Raw genomic sequence first — 23652 nt, forward strand, 5'->3', positions numbered from 1 at the left:
AAATGAGTCCTGGAGCAATCTAGAAAAGTAATGGGTTGAAAGCCACATGTCTCATGAGTTTCTATTTCAAATCTGAAGAAGATATCATGAAAAATGAGACTCCTGAAAATATTTTTATGAGACTATGTCTACACCCCCCACCTCCCAAATATACAAAAATATATTTACCAACAGTATTGAAGGCTTCTACAAACTATTTAGTCAGTAAACATACCACTGCATAGTTTTTTTTTCCATTATAAAACACTAGACAGAAACTTAGACATCATATAAGTGATTTATTTGAGCAGACTATTATTATATGGACTCAAGGGTGGGCTTGTTTAAATTAGGTTAGAGACCACTTAGCAACTGCATAAAAACACTCAGAACAGCCGAAATACCAAGCAAGCACTCTTAGAAGAACCTATTGACGGTGTAGCAACATCCAACAGCCACTCACCCTAGCAACACCCTAGAACCACCCAGACACCATACAGCAGACCCAAACAGCTAAGCAACAGTGTAACAATGGTTTGGCAAAGCCACAGCACTCCAGCATCTGCTGAGCTTCAGAAAGACACGGCTCACAGGTTCTCCAGGAAACAGTGTTTTCTGAGAGACTGAAGTGAGCGGCCCGGTGCTCCTCTTCTGTGAAGCCAGTTCTCTCAGGTCAGCATGACACCTCCAGCAGAACACAGCGAGAACGCAGAGATGAAAGCTCCGGCTCCGGCTCTGAACCAATCAAAGCAGCTCTCTGAAAGAGGCCCGACGGGGGGCAAACAGCACACAAGAACAAAGACAGAACAGCGCAACAGACTGTTATACGCCGTCCTCAAGACATCAGCACTTTTTCCTGATGAAAGCCCTCAAAATGCCAACGTTGTGCTGCTTTACTTTTAGGGACATGAAGTGCAGTCAGGTTGAAATGCTGTCAGCAAGTCAACAAATTAAACTCCATTACAGCTGACTTGTGTTGAGCTCTGTGCGCTTTCTGCACAAGTTTGGTATTAAAATTAAACAGTTCAGCCAAAAACATCAGCTGTTCATCCTCAAAACAGATTTCCTTTGAAGAAGAGTAGAATATTAGAATATTTCGAGTTGACATTTCCGTGCCACAAGCTATATATTTCAGTCAACTTTATTTCTTTTGCAATGCAATGTTAATTTGTAGTTGAAATATGTTCATGCTATGTGCTATTATTAAGCAATGACTTGCTTTAAAATCTATGATTCTTAATTATAAATAAATGCACAATAATAAAAAGGAGCAAATAAATGTATAAAACACACACACACATATATACACACACACACACACACACACACACACATATAAGGCTCACATTTTTCTAGAGATGCCCTTGAAGAGTTTACTTTCTAATAACTATTTTTAATTTTAAAAAAAATGCACCATACAGTACTAGTTGATACTATAATTTTTTTTTGGTTGATTAAAATTAGTGGCATAATTAATGAATTGTTTAAAATTTGATGCGGTTAAAAAAAAAAAAACACTTTAATTCATCACTACACTATATGTTCTTAGCAAATAACTCAAAAATGCTCTTACGAGACAAGACTGTTTTAAGAGACGCTCTTTAAAGTTTACTTCTTTCAATTTCCCTTTTTAAGTTTGTGCTGAAATAAGATGGGAAAGTAAGCAAAAACAATTATAATAATAATCCATATCCAATGAATGGATATGAAAACGACTGCTATCAGGCTGTTATCATCTGATCTAATACTGTATGACTTCCATTTATCTGAAAAATACTGTATATGTAATGATATTTTCCCCCTTGAGAAAAATAATAATTTGGTGCTGTCGCTGGTTATTCAATTCCTGTGAATCCACCCACAACATTAAAGTGAAAGAGCAGCGCATGTCCTGAGAAATGGGTGGTTTTGGAAACGTGTGCTTGTGTCCCTGAGAAGAAGCTGCTGGAGAGGCAGAAGACTCCTGACAGACAGTGCTCAAGAAGCTCCTGGAGCTGATAACAGGCTCTTCACTGCACTCCTTAAAGGAACAGTTCACCCAAACATGAACATTTGCTGAAAATGTTCTCAAAAACGTCCTAATGCTGGATTTGTTACATTCAAACACGCAGCTTTTCACTTCACAAGACATTAACTGATGGACTGGAGTGGTGTGGGTTACTGTGATGTGTTTATCAGCTGTTTGGACTCATTCTGACGGCACCCATTCACTGCAGAGGAGTCATTGTTCAGCAAGTGATGCAGTGCTACATTTCTCTAAATCTGATGAAGAAACAAACTCATCTACGTCTTGGATGGCCTGAGGGTGAATGAACGATGCCTTTAATGTGACAGTATTTTGCAGCAGTGCATTGTGGGTAAGTGTATGCGATATCAATGCTTACTTTTGGAAGATCTTGGCCCGTTTGTCGCTCGAAAAGTTCTCCAGCTGCAAAGACTCCTGGGTAAGGAACGCCACAGCGAGGTGGAAGTAGTTATTCCACAGCTGAGAGAAACAAAAGAAGAGATCACTTGGTAATGCTCATCAAGTCGGGTGAAGAATCACTCATTTTTATGACACAAAGAAAGAGGGATGGGTTATGCAGACTTGAGATTTGAGCGATGTATGAACAAAGTATGAGGAACAGTCTGTACACACACTGCTATAGAAGAGCTCAAGAAGAACTCAGTTATTTCAAATGAATTCATCGTCTCTTGAAAGCCAAAGTGTGCATCACCAGAGGTTCATATGGAGGTAAAACGAGGACTGGGATAAGAATAACCACCAAACGCCAACAACAACCAAATATTCAAATATATTAGGCTGTGAGAAATGGAATGATCCCTGCTGGAAAGTGACGATTAAAAAACATGCTTTTCATAAATAAACTATACATCCGATTTCATTGCTTTTCAGTAGCACTTCAAGTCTTCATGCATTATATAGATATTAAATGAACAGAAACTGATATTCTTTCTGGCACTGAACACAAAATTAGACTCAATTTAGCTGGTATTATTCCAGTATTTACAAAGTTATATAATTAAATGACAACCAATAAAATTCTGAAAGCATCGATGAAGTAAACACTTCACGACAATCATGATTGTTTAATAAATTATATTAAATACATGAATTCTATTAAAATAAATTATTTTAAATAAATTACATTTTATTTTAAACAACAAGCGTATGACCAGGAACATGTATTAAGAAAATGAATTATATAAAATAAATTAAATCAATAAATACAGCAATATACTACAATATAAAACCCAATATAAACTGATTACAAACATTACAGCCAGTAAATATTATTATCTTAAATTGTGGAAATTGAAAATATGCTCAAAAAAAGCATTAAAAATAAATACATTATAATTAAGTAAACAAACAAACAAACAAACAGGAAAATAAATGAATAACATGCATTTATAAAATAAATAAAAATAAATACTGCAGTATATATATATATATATATATATATATATATATATATATATATATATATATATATATATATATATATATATAAAATGCACATGCAACATGAATACATAAACTTGGATTTACTTGAAACTTGAAACTTTGTTCCGAGCATTAAGGTCAAACAGATTTGTTGAAGTCTCACCTGCAGCTCAAAGTTGGTTTGATCAAGAAACTTCTTGCTGAGTACGGCGGCGTACTGATTGATGGCTCGCAGGAAGACTCTGAAATCAGAGAAAAATTAAATTCAATGAGATCATATCCACACTCTATCCATTCATTTTCATTATCATATTTAAAGAGCATGTTTTTTCTCAACCACAGCCTGTAAATGAAGCATAAACACAGCCAGTTAAACACAGAATAATGTCATTCCTGACACAGATCTACAGCACATAAACTAGAGATGATAAACTTAATCACAGGTCTTTAACTCCGCACACTGAGACCACATTAGGAGGATATTAGAGAGCTTTAAAGACGCTCTATTCACTTAGCTCAATAAAGGCCACTGCTAATGAACTATGAGAGAGAACAAGACATTTCTCTAACTGTGTCACTGCTGAAGAAAAGAAAAGAGCAAACAGAGAGGAAGAACAGAACAGAGAGACTCAAATCACTGCACAATGACAAACTGCAATCAAATCGAGATGAACAGATTCAAAGCATTGCATGTCCAGATCATTTCACATCTGTAATGTGACGTACAGTCATGTGAGTAGCTGTCATGTTCACTCTCTGCTATTTTTCCCTAACATTTCCCAAAAGGAGTCTCAAGATGCATAAGATGCAAATAATGCAAACAATCTATAGTGACTTCTAAAAACAAGAACAACATTTTTTTTTATATATTAAAAGACTTTGCCTGCAACGATATTGGGACAAGTTTTTATTTTTCTATTGTTATATCCATTAAATAAATAAAATAAATACATCAATATACTGCAACAAAATACAATTTGAGGAGATTATTTATATTATATCTAATCTCAGGAGATGTTCTGATTAAAAGCAATTTAATTCATTTGATGCAATGCTATATTTAACAAATAAATACATTTTAACATCAGCATCACCAGGAACGTGTATTAAGTGTACTAACTGAAAATACATAAAATCCATTTTTATTTCATGTTGACTTGACTTGTTCTGCTAGGTGGTGTAATGTCCGACATCATCAAACTGAGAAACATCAGCCAGTGCTTCAGTATCAAGTGTCAAAGTCACCATCTGAAGTAGATCGGATTATTAATTTCCAACATGAAAGTGCAAGCGGTGATGCTAACGCCTGACCCCTCGTGTGTGAGCGTCCGTCAGATGTTTGACATCTCATTAGCATCACTGCATATCAGCAACTGAATTGGAAGTCGTCTTAAAAGGCTCTGGCTGTGTAAACGCATCAGAAGTCTTATTAATCATCCTTTAATCTCGAGCTGAATGAATTTCTGCTTGACGAAGATAAAGAGTGTGAGCGAGCGCTAACATCACCGATCTGGAGGACATTTGACTCCTGCATTGTAACGGAGAGACGGAGAGTTTCTCATCAGGGCCAACCGATACAATCTGTTTATAATGAGCTGCTGAAAAATAGCTGCTTAATGAGACTGGAGACATTAATAATGTAAGTGAGCTTTACTGAATCAACAGATGGACAGACAGACTGACGACAGATTTAATCTGACACGCATGAAAATGAGCAGCAGTCGCTTCAGTACGATGCTTTAGAAACCTTTATTATAATGTTGATACGGCGGTTCATGCACTGCTTTCAATGAGTAGAACTGCTTTTTATTTATTAAGTGTGAGACTGAACATTAAAACAGAGAGATATGAAAATATAGAGAAGGATGTGTCTGATCTGTTGGTTTGTGTGCATAGCATAGCATAAAATAAAATAGGTTTCATTGTGATAATTAACTGGATAATACATACGCTTTGGGGTCAGCAAGATTATAAAATAACAATAATAATAATAATAATAATACTTTCATTCAGAAATGATGAAATATTTCAAATAAATGCTATTTCTTTTGAACGTTATATTTCTTTCAAAGAATCCTAAAAATATGTTTCATGTGCAAGCGGCACAACTGTGCTCAACATTAATAATCAGAAATGTTTCTTGAGCAGCAGATAAGTATATTACACTGATTTCTGAAGATCACGGGACTGGAGGAATGGTGCTGAAAATACAGCTTTAATCTCAGAAATAAATGACATTTTACAATATATTCAAGTGGAAACCAGTTATTTAAAACAGTAATAATATTTCACATTATTACTGTTTTTATTATACTTTTTAATAAATAAATGCAGCCTTGCTGAGAAAAAAATCACTTCCAAAAACAAACAAATTAGTAGTGTAATTAAGCATTAAACACAGGGTTATTTATACATTAATTACTTTTCCATGAAAAACAGCTAACTGTAGATGATCACATAAACCGTTACTGTGATATTAAATTACTCATCCTCAACATTACCCATGTTTCTGTACTATTGTTGTGGAAACTTGATGCGCACGAGAGCACAACGCCTTTCATAATAACTGATCTAGAATACTGAAGTACAGTGACATCTGAAGTCATTTTAACATCAGAAATGAGCTTCCAAACACGCAGTACAAAACTCTGTGAAGAACAGGGAAGAAAACATACAACAGTTTCATTGATTGAATATTCTTTTCTACAGTCAAAAAAACATTGTGTCAGAATGACAGATTGCCTGACATTATAACACAAATCACTGCTTAACGTCATCTTCTGGAAGGTAAATAAGTTATCGTTTCCTGAGCTGAATTTTTGGTTTTATATTATTTCCATCTCAGTTTAATATGCAGAAACAACCGTAAGTAAAAGTGTAATAGTGTAGTACTTTGTGACATTAAACATCACTCTGTCTGTCATCAACTGACAGGCATCAGTTTGTCAATCTACATCAGTATTCAGAAGGTCAGGGTAAGATTATTTGTTTTTTGAAGGAAAACTCTCGACTGCTCTCGAAGGCTGTATTTATTTGGTAAAAAATACAGCAAAACTAGCAATATTGTGTAATATTATTACAATTCAAAATAACCGTTTTCTGTTTGAATAAATTGTAAAAATGTATTTATTCCTGTGATGCGCAGCTGAATTTTCAGCATCATTCCTCCAGTCTTCAGTGTCCACTGATCCTTCAGAAATCATTCTGATATGCTGATTTGCTGCTGAATTACTTTTGATGAATTCAAGGCATCCTTACTGAATAAAAGCATCAATTTCTTTCCAAACAAACTGTTGCAAGGATCTGCAGGATCAGGACAGACTGCTACAGATCAACAGGAGATGTGTATTCTAGTCTACTGAACACTAAAGATTTACTGCATGTCACTGTAAATCACACCTGAGACTCCTGGAGAAAAGCTCATACAGATCGGTAAAGAACAAATTAGGATGAACTACTCCTCTAACTCACCAGACTAATTACAATATTTAAACACAGTTTATGCATTTGCATTATGGCAAAAATCATCATCATCATCATAATCATAATCATCATCATTTTAAGGATAGAGTGATTGCTAAGATGCTAAGACTGCAATTTTAACAAACAAAAACTAAAAATTAAAATACATAAAAAAATGAAATAAAAAAAGTATATATATATATATATATATATATATATATATATATATATATATATAATATATATTATATTATAATGTATAATAAATAGAATAAAATAAATCAAAGTAAAATTTACAAAATAAAATAAGGTCATGGAAACGTCTGTTATTGATGTGTGTAAATGAGAGTAACTGATAAAGGAAAAAAACTTTCTTAAAAAATAAATAAATAACATTAAAGCAAATTATAAAAAACAAATATAAAAATAAATACAATAATGGAATAAAAGTGCAAATAAAATAGAATAAATAGAATACAGATTTAAAATAATAAAATATTATTAAAAATAAAATCTGAATAGAATAAAATTAAAATTAAATAATAAAATAAATAAAATAAATTCAGAGACACCTCCATCATAGGTGTCTGTAAATGACAGTTTCTTATTAACACATTTAGGCTATTTTTAAAATCAAATACACATGGGACTTTATACAGAGGCTTTCAGACGCCTTCGAATGTGGATCACCCGATCCATTTCAGTCAAACTCAATCCGTTTCATCAATTCATTTGGACTCTATAAATAAACTGGATCAACAATCCAAGAGAAACAGCACCAGCACATTCTGTTGGTCTCTAACATGAGTAGCACTGATGAATGTGGCCGTGCTGATGAACTGCTCTCATTCCAGCAACGCACATCTGTTCATCAGAAGACCAAACAACCATTCCTCAATATGAGGCCACGAGGTCAAACGGATCCCACTTTAATGACCCCTGTATCCCTGACATGAGGAATCAATGCATGCAGACACAGTGGTGAGAGCCAAACACAAACATCAGCTGAGCTCTGATCTCCGGAGCAAACACAAGACATCCAGTCACAATTAAAGCCAATCAGTCAGCACGCTTGAGCACGGCAGGGCAAACACTACAAGCGCCAACAGATTTCACCCATTCTGATTCCATAGATTCAGTAACAGATGTGTTTAAGTCAGATCTAATGACGCTAAACATCCATTTACTACATCTTTCTAGCAGAAGACTGAGGTCAGGCTGCTAAAATCGGCTCGTGTGAACATGATACCGCATGCTGCAACTGTATACAGAACTTTCAAACATGAATATTGACATGCAAATAAATAAACATATGCATAGCATACATATAGTACTGGGTGGTAACTGATTAAAATCAATCTGCATTCTGTAATCAGATTCTAAAAAATTATTACTTGTAATTAGATTACAGTATGTTATAAAATGCTCATAATCGGATAGCAGTTACTTTTTTATGAGTCAAGTATGATTACATATAATTCATATTATACTGAGTAAGGTCAAAAGTAGTCTAAAAGTAATAATCTACCAAGCATATATATATATATATATATATATATATATATATATATGTGTGTGCGTGCGCTTTTTTTTTTTTTTTTACAATTATGAACTAAAATATATGAAGACTCATAAATATATGAGACTCACACCATTATGATCTAAAAAAAATATTATAATACATTGCATAAATGTTCTGACTTCTCTCATTGAGAACAGAGACTTATTTTGCATTAAAACAAATAATTATGCTTGGCCACAGCGGGCCTCCGTCTGGCCGTTATGAAGTGAAATCTCAGCTCTCTTCTAGTTTATGGCCCTCACTGTAAATTAATCAGTGCTGCATATTTATGCACATGATTTCTCACAGCCTCAGTCCAAACTGGAAATCTGTGCACAGCTGAAACGTCACCTGTTCATTTAACTCTAATTGAAGAAATCTCCAGCTCAGAGGGATCAGATTAACTTTATAAAGGGCTACACTTCCTTCTGAACAATCAAACCCTAGTGTTTCACAAGTTAATATGGTGCATGACTATGAAAATAAAATTAAATAAGAAATGCGCACTTGAGTAACAGTGAACTGTTGCAGTTGGCAGACATAATATACCATAAAAGAAATAAATAGATCGTGAACAGTCGAAGGAGTCGCTCCAAAACTGCTGCTTTGTGCAGTACACATTCATATATAATTAATTCAGTTCCACCCAAATGTATTTATGTAGCACAAACCCACTGAGCAAGCCAAAGTTGATCAGACGGAGGAAAACCAAACTAAGATCAGTTTTCACACTTTACCAGTCTTTTTTTTAAATTCAGGATAAGGATAAAAGATGGATGAATGAATGAATGAATCAATCAATAATGAATGAATGAATGAATTAATTAATTAATCAATAAATTCATGAATTAATCAATCAATATATAAATAACTGCATAAATGAATGAATGAATGATTTTTTCACTTTGTGCCACATAACCCCCCCCCACACAAACACACACACACACACACTTTTCCATTCTTTTGTGAATCTAGGATAAAACTACATAAATAAATGAAATGAATAAATAAATAAATGCATAAATAAATAATGAATGCAATAAATAAAATTAATGCACAAATAAATGCATAAAAACAAGAACACAAATATATGAATGAATTCCATTGTTTTTTTTTTACCAATTTAATTTTTCACATTTTCCAGTCATTTAGTGAAGAAAAAGAAAGAAAAAAAAAAGAAAGAAAGAAAGAAATGTAGATCTGTTAACTGGCAATCTTGGCCTCAGCTGAATTATTTCCCATTTTCACCATTAGAAGTGTGCAGTCGTGCAACAACTTCACGAAGGTTTTATTTAAAATAATGCTGCTCTGAGTCTGAGAGAGAGAGAGCGAGCAAGCGAGAGAGAGAGAGAGAGAGAGAGAGAGAGAGAGAGCACCTTGTTTCAGGTCTAAGAGCTCCTGTGCTAAACCTCGGGTCGGCTCTGTCTGCTAATGTCTCCTGCAAACGGTGTGTGTCTTTAAACACGGCTAGACAGAGCTGACTGATGAAGACGATGATTCTAGCGTGAGTCGGGAAGATGAGGTAGTTCTGTCTGAACAGGAAATGAATATTAATAATTAAGAGCGGTGGGGGGCTTTTAGCGAGCAGTGTGATTGTCAGTTACAGAGATTTGGCCTGCGTCGATGCTGCATTTACAGAGAGAGACTACATCACCGTTCACATTTCTGCTCTGTTTTACATCACATTTACAACGTCCCTGAGTCACGCTTTCTCTAACTGAAGAAGCTCTGTATCGGCACTTAATCATCCGCAGGGAAAATATTCCAGACAAAACATGACGACCGCCAACACGAACCGACTCTAATTTGCAGCAATAATGAGTAATAATGATTGCTAAAATAGATTTTGCACATTATAAATGGAAGTGTGAGTGTGAAGTTACCCAATATGCTGTGTTTGAGTGGTTGCTATGTGGCTGCTAAGATATTACAAGTCATTTTAGGGATTCTGTGCTTTTTAATCAATCAAATACTGATTTTTTTTTAAGTCTTGCCTGGGAAAAAGTATTAAAATGACATAAAAAAAAAAAGAAAAAAAAAAGTTGCAATACAGTTGCTAAGGTGTTCAAGAGTGATTCCAAGCAATCCAAACTTTTTAACCAATACATTACAGATTTATTTTTTTTCTAAGCTTGTGACGGTTAATGAATGAATGAATCAATAAAAAAAGATCTAAACTTCTGATTGGGAATGAATGAATGAATGAAGAAAAGAATAAACATTTATAAATAAATAACAAATGTTACATAAATAACTTAAACTAAAAATAACTTAAAATAGCAAAAAATAAAACAACGATGTTGAAAAAAATTACATAAAAAAACATTAAATATAAGAAATAAGAATAAGCTGAATGAGTTAAAAGCTTAAGTTTATTAACTTTTTTAGTGAATAAATATAAATAAAATCTAAAATACAGATATACAAAAATTCTAAAATAAAATCTAAAATATCAAATAAGAAATAACTAAATAAAATTAAATAACGCTAAAATAAAATCTCAAATACAATAAAATCACAGCCTTAGCAAACAGCACTAATTGCAGTTAAATGCAGTGAGAAAGCGTGAACACAGACAGAACTGAGAATTTCTTTACGTTTAACATCAGCGCTTCACCTGATGCTCCTCATCCCTCCAGGAGAGCAAATTCTCAGTTTCTTAAACTCCTGGTTTTCACTCTCCTCATCCCAGACAATTTTCAGCAGCAGTGAACACGCAGCAACATGATCCAGTGAAGAGCTGGACACGTGAGACACACACACACACAGCTCTGGGCTCTTTAGAGGATTCGTTCGGTGCTGAGGAAAGACGTTCTCCAAAAGGTACACCACAGAATACACAAAGAAACACAGTGTTCACTTCCCCAAAAACCCTGGAGATGGCCATGGCAAGACTTAGGACGAGACACTGTGGGAAGTACAGAAACAGCCTATAGACACACTTATATGGACATTTTTTGTTTCAGTCGGATTGAAATCATTTCAACTGATGAATCTGAACTTTGAGTTTATACGAACACTAAATAAAGTGATCGGGTTGATGCCGATGATGATCTGAAAACACTAACAAGCTGGAGTTTAGCGATCTGATGAAAGCGTCGTTCAGCCGGTCTATGAGATCTCGACTGGATTGTTTGTGATTGCGTTCACACTTACTCGAACGCTGATGTTTGAATAGAGAAACAGACTTCAGTCATTTGGAATTACTATTAGGGAATTCCACTATTATATTTACCAGTTTTCATAATATAGACAGAGAGAATGCAAAAGCATTTGGTATTCATTTATATAGATTTATATAGAAGAAACCGCTATGTGCTTCAGCAACTAGCTCCCCATCTAAGAGGGTTTTTAGTGTCAGTGGGAACAGTTTCATGCCACAGAGCTTCTCTTAAAACCGCAGACAGTTGACAGACTTGTGCTCTTAGCTAAAAAACGTAACTAAAAATATACTTATCACAGCTGCATAGTTAAAATTGTGAATTGTATATATATATATATATATATATATATATATATATATATATATATATATATATATATATATATTAGTGCTGTCAAAATTAGCGCGTTAACGCATTCGATTAATTTGAAATATTTAACGCGTTAAAATAAAATAACGCAATTAACGCGGTTGCAGTTTTTTTTATTTCCAGTTGTGGCCTATGTGTGTTCAACGTGCAAAGAAATATGGATAAGACCAAGGAAGGACTTTTAGACGGAAAGTTTCAGTATAAAACTCTGCCGGATTACTCTTCAGTCTGCCACAAGAAACATTACTCTTCATTTAGTCTGCCACAAGAAACAGCAACATTAAAATCATGAACTCAAATGTCATTGTTTAAAAAAAAAAAAAAAAAACAATGACTGTAACAGTGCGTAAATCAGACCTTTCTGTAACGCTAACGTTAATAAGCTTAAACGAAATAATTGTGTAGCGGAGTATTTTTTGTACACAGTGCCGCGAACTGTCAATCACTCCTGTGCGCGTGCATCACTGTCCTCCTCAGCTGCAGCAACTTGCGCTCTCTCTCTTCATCAAGCTTTAAAACAAAAAGGGGACAAAAAGATCATATTGTCTTTGTGCATAGGCTATAGATTAATTAGATAAATAAATATCTAAATTTGTGCCTTGCCGTCTACGGTATTTTTTTAGAACTTAGAAAAAAGATGCTGCAGCCAATGAGCAGCCAGCGGGGGCTGCAGGACGACTCAACCTCCGCAGACAGTTTTTAATGTTTATCAGACAATAAATACTCAAGATTTTGCTTTAGTATAACTCACAACGAGTTTCACACACCTTCTCCGGCCACGTTGAGTTGTTGACACTTAACAGCGGGAAAAGCGACACGTGCGCTATTCACTTGTATAACTTAAGGGTGAATGGGTAATGTAGTTTCTGCTCTCGGTGGGATGAATTAGGAAGCTTGCATTGTGAAGGGCGCTCTGAAAATCGGCGGTGCAGGTAAAAGATTATAACCTCTATTAAAACAGATGTCCAAATGAGCGTACCGGTACGCTACAAGCACATTCTGGGCGCACGGAGAGGTGGCCGTACGCTCAAGAGCTATATTTGTAAGTGGCGGTACTGAGTACTGGTGCCTACTGGCCAGTGTTGCCAACTTCTTTCAATAGAAAGTAGCTAAACCCTGCCTGAAAAGTCGCTAAATGTCGCTAAATGACGTCATATGCTAATTAGCATATTCATGACGTAAGTGCGTCATATTATCTTGCCGTTTCTATGCTCATGTACTGCGTTTTAAGGCAGCCAAAATTCTCAATAAAAGTTTTTTGTTATTATATTTGAATCTTTCTGTTGTCCGACAACGGAATTAATATTATAATGACTGAAACGCGGTCCATTAAGAACACATAACCAGCTCTCAAAGATGTTAATCTCTGCACTAAAATCCAATTCACGACATTGTCTAATGAAATCACATACACATAAGATTAAGATAATGATTGTACTGTGATCTCGGCTATACTTTTATGTAAAATAGCGTTAGAAGCAACAGAATATATTTTTTAACTGAAAGTGCTGCTCCTCTCTGCTCGCTGAACAGATCAGATGCACAGAGAGAGAGACGTGTGCGCGCCCTGGGAGGGAGGGAGGGAGAGAGGGGGAGAGAGAGAGAGGGAGGGAGGGAGGGAGAGAGAGAGGGAGGGAGGGAGGGAGAGAGAGAGAGAGGGAGGGAGGGAGGGAGAGAGAGAGAGAGAGAGCTCGTGCGGCAGTACCGGAGAGTCTCGGAGACTAAATAAGGTCTGTCAAAAAAAGTCGCCAGATTTGTCGCTAGTCGCTTTTTTTGGAAAAAAGTCGCTATGGGGGTCTGAAAAGTCGCTAAATCTAGCGACAAAGTCGCTAAGTTGGCAACACTGCTACTGGCCCACTTAAAGCACTGGCAATGACTATACTTTGGAATTTTTTTGCAGTCCACTTAGAATTCAACATGGAAATCATTTTTGTTTTTCATTGGCATTGATTGTTTTGAAATTCAAATGGTACTTACATGCCTGTGTTTTTATTTCTGTAATAAATATGGCTTTCAAGCCAACAGTTAATTTGGAGGATATTGATGGTTTATTGCAGGTATGTTGTTTACATGAGAAAATCTGTGTTACGAGTTAAACAAAATTTCCAATAAACAATCATATTTTGAATTTAAATATTTTGAATTTAAATTTAAATGTCTTGAGTTTACATTAATTATTTACATTTTACATTTACATATCCAAAAAGTTTCAGTCTTTTAATTGCGATTAATCGCGATTAATCGCGATTAATTTTTAAAAATTGTGCGATTAATTAGTTAATTTTTTTTAATCGATTGACAGCACTAATATATATATATATAGCCCAGCCCTACTAACCATCCTCCTTTTCTTTGTTTTAGAATTAATATTTATCTGTCGGATCCTAATTAGGAGACGACAAGCACACAATGTTTTGTGCAATGATGCTTGTATTAATCAAGCAGTACAAAAATGCATTCTCACCTAAAACAAGACGTCTGCAGATGAGAGCTCAAAGCAAGCTCTTGTGCCACAAGGTTATCATACACCACTCCACAGAAGATGAGTGGGAAAAGAATTTTAGACGAAAGGTCATTCATTATATTCAATGAAAACAATATTGGCTACTTCCATGTGTCATGCGTCATTGTGCCATTTCTATGTCATTGCATTTTCATTCAGACTGGACTTTTAAAATAATTGTAATCAGAACACAATGCTCCGTGTAAATGCATCTACTGATTCTCACGTAACTACCACAGACAAGACGAACTGTGATTGGTCGAGCTGGATTCAAAGATACTGTAAGATGCCAATAAACAGACAGGCTATATTAATACTTCATGCTGCTAGGAATCATAAAAGCCCTAAAAAACCTCAGACTAACTACAAGTAAAAAGTTTTGATTATTAATGTTAACTATGTCACCTATTTATGTTTTCATCACATTGCTGTAGCATAAAAGAAATAAACAAAAGTTTTTTATTTTTTTTTTACACACTTTTCCAGTCTTGCATGAATTCTGGATGAATGGATGGATAAATAAATAGATACATAACATGTCAAATAAATAAAATACAATACACTTAGTTTAAAACTGGACTTTTAATATTATTCAGAGAATGTTATATTATGTAAAACAAGTTTTAGGCAATCCTCTTCTGAGAGATTTCATGGATTCAGTGCTTTGACAAGTACATTTCTGAGACCCCCCACCTCATAAATAATAATAAAGTAATAATAATAATAATAAAAAAAAAAAACGTTTAAGACAAAACTTTACATAAACATGAGTGAAGCCGAAGAAGTTTAATACAGAATCACAGGTCCTACACTCCTGGTTTCCAGCCAGCTCTCTTAAGCTGAAAAACACACACACTTGCTAAATGGTTCTTAATTAGTGTTAGATGAGTGTGTGGTGTCAGCGGTGGAGTGGGTGTGTGGGATAGATGGGTCAGAACAGCACACGGGATAAAACCCTTCCTAAAGTGATTCCAGTAAACCCATTAGAGAGCCGCACACATCCACACTGATCCACAGCACCTTCTGCACTACATAGGGCACTACTCTTCTCTCATTCTCAGTCCTGAATTGAAAACAGCACACAAAAGTCATTCAGATTTGAGCAAGGGAAAAAATATAAATAATACAAGCCGCCTAAATAGCGCTAAGAAAATGTTCCCAACTTTCGCTAAATTTAAGCTTTTGGAAACCTCATCACGCCACATTATGCTAAGTCAATCATGATGAATTCGTCACCCTCAAACGAATAAGCCTGTTCTTTCTGATTAACGACTAAATTTATGCATTTCTCAGTCTTTATTTAGCCCGTAGCTGCTCTCTGGATGCTGAATGATCTGCACGCTCATCTAGCTTTAATGCTAATGAGAGTTTATCAGACAATCACGCTGCTAATTGAGTTCAGAAAGCGGCAGCGATAGCGATCAGCATCCATTAGCATGCTAGCATGAATAGACTCCAGCTCATTTTTGTGCTTAAAGATAAAGCAAGGTCAAACCCTCCACCGCCGGACTGATTCATCTTCATATCACTGCAATTTAGCATTTGTGATCTGATTAATAATTACCTTTGCAGATAAAGCATAAAGGAAATTCACCACCTGACTGCTAGAATCCACTAGAAATGTACCATGCTACCGTTCAGACATACTGTTAGCAATCCAGTTAACACTACTCCTAAAGATAGTCAGGCTGCTTAACCTAAACCTAATCATACAAGGCTTGATAAGAAGACTGACTAGTCTACTAAGGGTTTTGAGGAAGAAAAAAAACTGGGAAAATGATTTAATGGATTATTTAATTTAAAGGATCTAATACTACAGTACCATAGAGAGCACAACACAATTGTAAGAATGTAATGCAATTCAAAATAAAGGTTTTTATAAATAATATTTTACATGCATTAATGATAACAATAATAATACTAAATCTAACACTACAGTACTATAGTGAGTACAAAAAATCTTTTTTACAGTATAAATTGTATTTTTACATTTTCACAGTATCAATCTGACAAAAATTAATAAAGTCCTATTTTCTGAAAATGATTCAAACTTAACTTTAAAAGTCAGTATATAACGACTGAGTTTCCATTATAAAAGGGTCTATTTCTTTAAACTGAAAAATAAAGGACATCCAACTTTGAAATAAATCTAAATAGAAGAAAAGTAAACTCAGAGAAGACTGCAAAACTCAGCATAGAAAGTCAGATGATGTCTAATGATGTGGTATATGAAAATAATGAACCAGGTATCTACACTACTTCAGAAGAGCATTAAATAAGAACAAACAAACACACACTCATCTGAGATCAGTGCCAGCTCTTCATATCAAAAGTCCTGCGATAATTCAACTGACCGCTGAGAATGACACAGCACAGAGTATTTCCATCTATCTTTAAGCTTTAGTGACTTAGTTGAAATGCTCTCTAAATGAATTCTCAGCAAAGATGACATGGCATGGGATGGAAATAACTCGACCTTTACCTGAACTACAGAGCGGGCATGTGCATTTCAGAGGTCACCAAGCCCAGACAGAGGTCCAGGACTCACAAAAATGGTACAAACGTGAACTTTGATAGCATCACTGTCTGTCTCTGAGTAAATACAGCAGAACCGAAGGGCAAAATGTGAGAGAAAAGTGAGTAAAACTAAATAACAGCCCCTTTATACGGTAATGTTTTCTCACCGGTGAATGAGACATGAGCTAATTCTCACATCATTGCGTTCAATCCTCCACCAACGGCATCTCTCAATGGTTAGCCTCTGCTCGGTGAACGTTCATGTGTTTTGGAGGAGGTGTGGCTTTGGAGAGTGATTTGCAGGGAGGATGGGATCCCATGCTTTCTAAGCTAGCTTGCTATTGCTTACCAACAACAGCATAGCAACATGTTGAGAAATAAAAAACTTACATCCTAGCAACACTTTAAATAACACTCAAAACACCCTAGCAAAACTCTAAATTAAAGATGCACTGATACTGAATTTCCCAGCCGATACCAACAGCAGATTATTCAGACTTATATCAGCCATTCCGATGATGTAGTTTCCTTAAGAAAAAAAAAAAATCTCTCCCAACTAATGCTATAAACTATAGAGCGAGCCCTCTACTTCCGTGTTGAAGAATAAGGTGGATAACTTATTCATTAAAGTGGAAGAGACTAGTGCTTCATGCTGCCACCTGACCTGGAGCGTCTAGAGTGATCGGTGCCAAAATGGATTTAATGTTTTAATTTTGTGATGAAATCTACATGATTTGAAAGCTGAGTCTTTGTTTCTTATGAGAATGAGAAATGGGAAATGTGCTACAAATAATGCATGCTGGAGGGAAAACTGTGGATCTGGCAACCCTGGTTTGAACTACGGGTGATTCATAGAATCCAAAATAGAACCGCATTAACAGCACTGCATTAATGTGTTATTATTGCTTAAACACGGAGAGCCCTTAATTCAACCCAAGAAAAAAAAATCCACTCTGATACATGCTGTCTGACATGTTTTTCCACTCCATTTAGATTGACAGGATATAATTATACAGGATAGAACCAATGGCGGATGCATCCCTACTCTAAATAACACTCAAAACACCTTAGCATCCACATAGCAAGGCCTTAGTAAAACCTCAGCATTGTGATGGCTAGTTTGGCAAGTGCAATCACATTTTCATAAAAAACCACAGACATGTCTGCATGTGTCTGATATACTGTGCTATACTTCAGTTTGTTCTTCTAGCTCTCTGACTGAGACCTTACACAACGTCTCTGGAGGAGAAGCTCTGGATTATGGGTAATTGGGCTCAGAGGAACGAGAGCTGAGACTCCATCACACATCCCACCTTCCTCAAGACATAAAGCAGCCATGTAATAATCCTGAAAATTGAAGAACAGCTCATAATTAAATCTGCCGAACCTTTTAATTTACCCAGGAGTCACAGCTAATACTGCGTCCACCACAGAGTCCAGTAAACCAAACACATAAGACTGTGAAAAAACACAGTAAGACACATAGTGTACAGTCTTCCGTTAATAATCATGTGTTTTTGAGCACCAACTCAAAATATTAAAATATAATCACACAGAAAACTTTTATTTTAAATAGTTAAATGAGAGAGAAAGATTTTAAAATCAATTTCACATTGTTCTTTAATGAATATGAGATTTGTTACTCATGCAAACGAGCAACAAATGATGGTGTTCTCTTCTGGTTAGGAAAGTGATGAAAGTACTCAAGCACGTCATTTTGTGATTGGCTGCAGCCATTTGAAACCGTTTTCCCAGAATGAAAAAAAAAGAGTGAATAAAGGCAAATAAAATCATGAAACATGAATGGATTAGCAGCTTTTTCAATTCACGAGTGTATTATAGGATTACAGGCTGACTGATATTAACATGCTCATCATTATCCCCAGCATAATAATCACAGCTGTATAAATTCTGTGATTGATCAGTTCCATAAATGCATTTTGATACAACCATTCCATGGATTTCTAGGCATCTAAAGCTGTAAATAATAATTAATTTAGTGAATTCACCCCTTACTGTACAATGCTAGCATGTTTGCTCTGTTACACATTTGACTCTAAAAACACTCTACAAACCTTAGCATCTGCATAGAAACACACCCAACAACACACGTAGCAACACTGTGCTAGCTAGTTTTGGTGTCTAGGGCAAACACAGGCAACCAACGCAACAAATGGCTGGTCAGTATGAGATTTACAGCTTTACTCACTAAATTCAATTCTGATTCTTATTTGGAAGAGTTTATTTGAGAATAATAAGGCTCAAAGCTAGAGAGCTGATGGAGGGAAAGATGAACAATCACACAGAGGAGCAACACTGAGATTACGGCTGATAACCATCAGAGCTTTGAAACCAAACACGACTCGCTGAGATTAAAGGGCCGGTGTTCTGACACTCGTGAATCTGAGAGGCCTGAAGGCTTCATTTGATCCACAGCTGGGGATGTCTAAGGTGCGAGCCGGTTTGGCCCAGCTGATGGAGAGCATCTTCACACTGCCAGCGCTCTCCGGCTCATAATAAGATTGGCATCCAAGACATTACACCTCAGAGCCTTTCAGTCACTACAAGTGAATAACGTCAGCACTCTACCATACGGAAGATAAACAGCACAACAAAACACCAGCAACACTTACTCAAGCATGAGGGAGAGAGAGAAAGAGTGCTGGAAACTGTGTGTGTGTGTGTGAATGCAGATGCTTCAAGCTACATAGGACCGATTTCACACATCAGCTGTGTGTTTGTCTGATTCTGATGTGTTATTTCTTTCTTATATGAAACCATATCTCCCAAGTTCAAAACTCCTGTCACCTGCATTAAAATGAGCTGCTAGGTGTGAAGAGGAGCATTCAGGGACAGAGAGAGAGAGCAAAACAATGACACTGACAATGACACTGACGACAGGCCAGTCCTAATGATGTGCCCAAAATATTAATGAGACTGAGAGAAACCGATGATCAGGGTCATGGGGTCAGAGAATCACTCCTCTTCTGTTTTCAGCTCATCAATATATACTTCACATTTCAGCACAGCTCTGTGCGCTCTTCATGATTCTCCCTGGCAACTAGTAGAAAAAAAAAAACCTTTACATAAATATAACAACAGGTGTGTGTGTGTGTGTGTGTGTGTGTGTGTGTGTGTGTGTATTCTTAATAAAAGTACAGAAATAAAACTAATTTAATACAAAAATGAAAATAACTAAAGCTTGCCAATCCTTTTCTTATGGGAGACAGTTTAATTTGTGATTCAGAGTTGGTCTAGACTAAAAAGACCAATAAAAATAAAAAAATAAAGGAAATACATAAATAAAACAATACAATGTAATGGCAGTAGCAATGGTCAAAATAAAATTAAATACAATTTTTAATTAAATAGTACACACAAAAAGTGTGAAAAGTATAAAACACAAGATATTAACGCCAGGGTTATAATAGTAATAGTTATTATAGTTGGCTGTGAGTGACTGTGACCTTATATAAATGCATCATCATTCAATCATAATGTACTAATTAAGCTTTTAATGTGATTTAAACTTTAAAATACATGAAAATAGAAACAAAAAAAAAGTTCTTCAACATGAAAAGCAATAGAAATGTAGTAACTAAGTCATTTCATCAGATAACTGCGCTCTGCAGGGCTGCGGGACACAAATCTTTCATTTCCCTTCCTATGTTTACCACAGTAAGAGATGCCAAAACAGTGATTAAAAGTGAAAGATAATCAAATAAACCTGCGAAATTAGAGGGTTAGACTGTGAAGAATTAGGGACAGAAATAATGCCTAAATGTTAATGAATTTGTGGAAATTCATGACCAACCGGCAAACCAGAACAAAGACACATAAATGAAGGCTATAGACTCGAACGGCATCAAGAGGCATGGTCACGATCTAACATTGTCCAGTTAACTTATTCCTCTAATAAACAGAGGTTTTATACCACACTCGTCATAATCAGAGCTTATAATGTGTAAATAAATCACAGCTGGATTCAAAACAGCAATTAATGGGAGCTATAACTGACACAGAGCATTCAGTGATGTCACTAAACGCTGACACTATCGTAAGTTTCTGCATGGACCTAACTATGGCACAGGTTCTCAAGCCCTGGGACAAAATGGGATGCTTCAAGGAAAATGTATAGCCTATATAAGTAATAGGCCCAACATAAAAATAACAATTTGTTTTCATAATTGTTTCTTTTTTCTAATATGCGAAATATATCCGACTTAAATAATTAAGATAACGGATTTAAAACAGAAGTGTGGTGGTGCTCGTTTTTGCTCATATGAAGAGGATCATCTTTTCCGTCTATGTGTGAATGCATGGTAAGTAGAAGCCTAGTTTACATTATAAATAATAGTTTAACATTCAAATACATTGTGAATATGGAAACTATGGATTTGTGCCGAATGAGACATGAGCTATAACCTCCAAACAAATTTAGTCAAAGCCGTGCTCACTCGTCCTCGTATGCACTGTAACGATCTAATGCACTGTATGCCGGATTTTTAAAGTCAAATATGCCTACTGGAATGCAAAAATTCTAAATCTGACATTTTCTAGAACAGAATCCAGCAGGATCAAATTAATGTGAGCACCAGTGTGTTTAACGATTAATCGATTGTTAATTTAAACGGCGATCGATCATGACAATAATCAAAGTTTGACATCCCTTATGTATATATATATATATATATAATTACTTGAAATAAAAAAAAACACACACTTACTTACAAAATACAATAAAATAAATAATACTAAAAATTACTCAAATTGTAAGAAAAAAATAAATAATAAATTCCATTCTGACAAAAATCGGGGCTGCGCAGAAACCACTGGTGGCAATAGTTCAGTGATCTACTTAAACTTACAATGTATCTGAGAAACACAACTCTTTATTGATTTTACAAAAGGGGCATGAGGAACATCTCATTCAAGCACTTCAGATCACGTGATTCACTCATTCAAACAGGTCAACCCTGAGATCATGCACAGAATGGAGCATCTTAAGGGACCTTTTGCACCCTGTTTCTTTTGTGCTTTTTTTAAATAGTTCATTCTGACTCACAAGAGGCCTGCAACAACAGCAAGCACAAGTGAACAACAAATGTCATGTGCAAATTGAGTCACACTGGCTGAACAGAGAGCAGCTCTCAGCCTGAGAAAGGTCACGCTCACCAGACTACACCGAGAGACTGAGAAACAAGAGCAAGAATCAGCTCCTATCAGAGAGACATGATGTCCTCGGGCAGCACGAGGAGAAGCAGCCCAACCGTTTTAGAAGCAGATGAAACGCTGACATCACAAAAGCCAATCTCTGGAGGCAGAAATCACAAACTTTATGAGACTTTATGCAGGGCAGAGACGTGCTCTTAATAATGCATTGCTAACTTTTACACCGAAACCAAACTCATAAAAACTGCAGTTTACAACGAAAGCCCCTCCAGCTCTCTAGAGGACCAGATTTAATCTAGCAAGTTTAAAAAAATAAATAAAATAAAAACTATCCTGAGCTACAATGTTTCTTTCTCACCACGAGGGAAAACCGAGCGAATTTACAAAACAATCACACCACTCCAGCACTTTACTGCTCCAAATGGTCTTTTACACACAGCAAAATGCATGCAATTAAGCAGAATGCATTTATTTAACATTACATTAAAAACTATTTATTTTATATTAAAATTATTTTATTTAATTCTTTCTTATTATTTTTAATTTTATTCAGCATTATTTACATTTACTTTTTATCATCTCTGTTTTAGTTTATTAAGTATATTTTTTTATTCTATACATATTCTGATTTATATATGTATACATGTACGAATATATATATATGTGTGTGTGTGTGTGTGTGTGTGTGTGTATCATTACATTTTTATTCTTTTTATAAAGCAAGGATGCATTAATGTGCATTAAATTGGTTGCTGAAAATTTAGCTTTGCCATCACATTAATAAAATACATAATAAATAGGAAATATGATCTCATTGACTTCAAACATTTGAAAGGTAGTACAAAGTTTGATATTTTAATATATAATTCACATTACATTATAAAATTCACATGATAGTCATAGAAATGTGGTCAGTTATATATAAAAATATAACTATACAAATGTCTTGCCAGATTCCTATGAATATCAAGTGAATTTTGTGGGTGTGACTGTGGCATTATACCGGATTTGCATAATTACTATAATTAACTGGGTGCAAAGACAACAATATCAGCAGGTGCGGTTCATTCCCAACGAGAGATGTGTTGGAAAGATGGTTTTCGGGTTAAAAACTTGTAAATTTCAGACTATGGGACACTTTTATGAAACACAGATGATCAAAGACATCAAAGATGACAGCTCAAACAGAGAGGGAGCATGTTACAGAGAGGGGAGACGCCCGCTGAGCATGTTACAGAGAGGGAGACGCCCGTTAAGCGTGTTACAGAGAGGGAGACGCCCGTTAAGCGTGTTACAGAGAGGGGGACGCCCGTTAAGCGTGTTACAGAGAGGGAGACGCCCGCTGAGCGCGTTACAGAGAGGGGGACGCCCGCTGAGCGCGTTACAGAGAGGGGGACGCCCGCTGAGCGCGTTACAGAGAGGGGAGACGCCGGCTGAGCGCGTTACAGAGAGGGGAGACGCCGGCTGAGCGCGTTAC

At 35.7% G+C, this 23652-nt stretch overlaps 1 protein-coding gene across 3 annotated transcripts in view; it reads right to left on the bottom strand.

Annotated features, from left to right (window-relative positions):
* Positions 1 to 23652, bottom strand: part of LOC128025507 (dedicator of cytokinesis protein 1) — a 207708-nt gene that overhangs the window by 40240 nt on the left and 143816 nt on the right. For all 3 annotated transcript variants that reach the window (XM_052611937.1, XM_052611936.1, XM_052611935.1), the window contains exons 30-31: positions 3591 to 3669; positions 2364 to 2464 (exon numbers count right to left, since the gene is read on the bottom strand). In XM_052611937.1, the coding sequence (XP_052467897.1) occupies positions 2364 to 2464; positions 3591 to 3669 (180 nt within the window). The remainder of the gene's footprint in view (positions 1 to 2363; positions 2465 to 3590; positions 3670 to 23652) is intronic.

This window comes from Carassius gibelio, chromosome A12 (genome assembly GCF_023724105.1).
Source record: "Carassius gibelio isolate Cgi1373 ecotype wild population from Czech Republic chromosome A12, carGib1.2-hapl.c, whole genome shotgun sequence".
NCBI classification, from domain to species: domain Eukaryota; kingdom Metazoa; phylum Chordata; class Actinopteri; order Cypriniformes; family Cyprinidae; genus Carassius; species Carassius gibelio.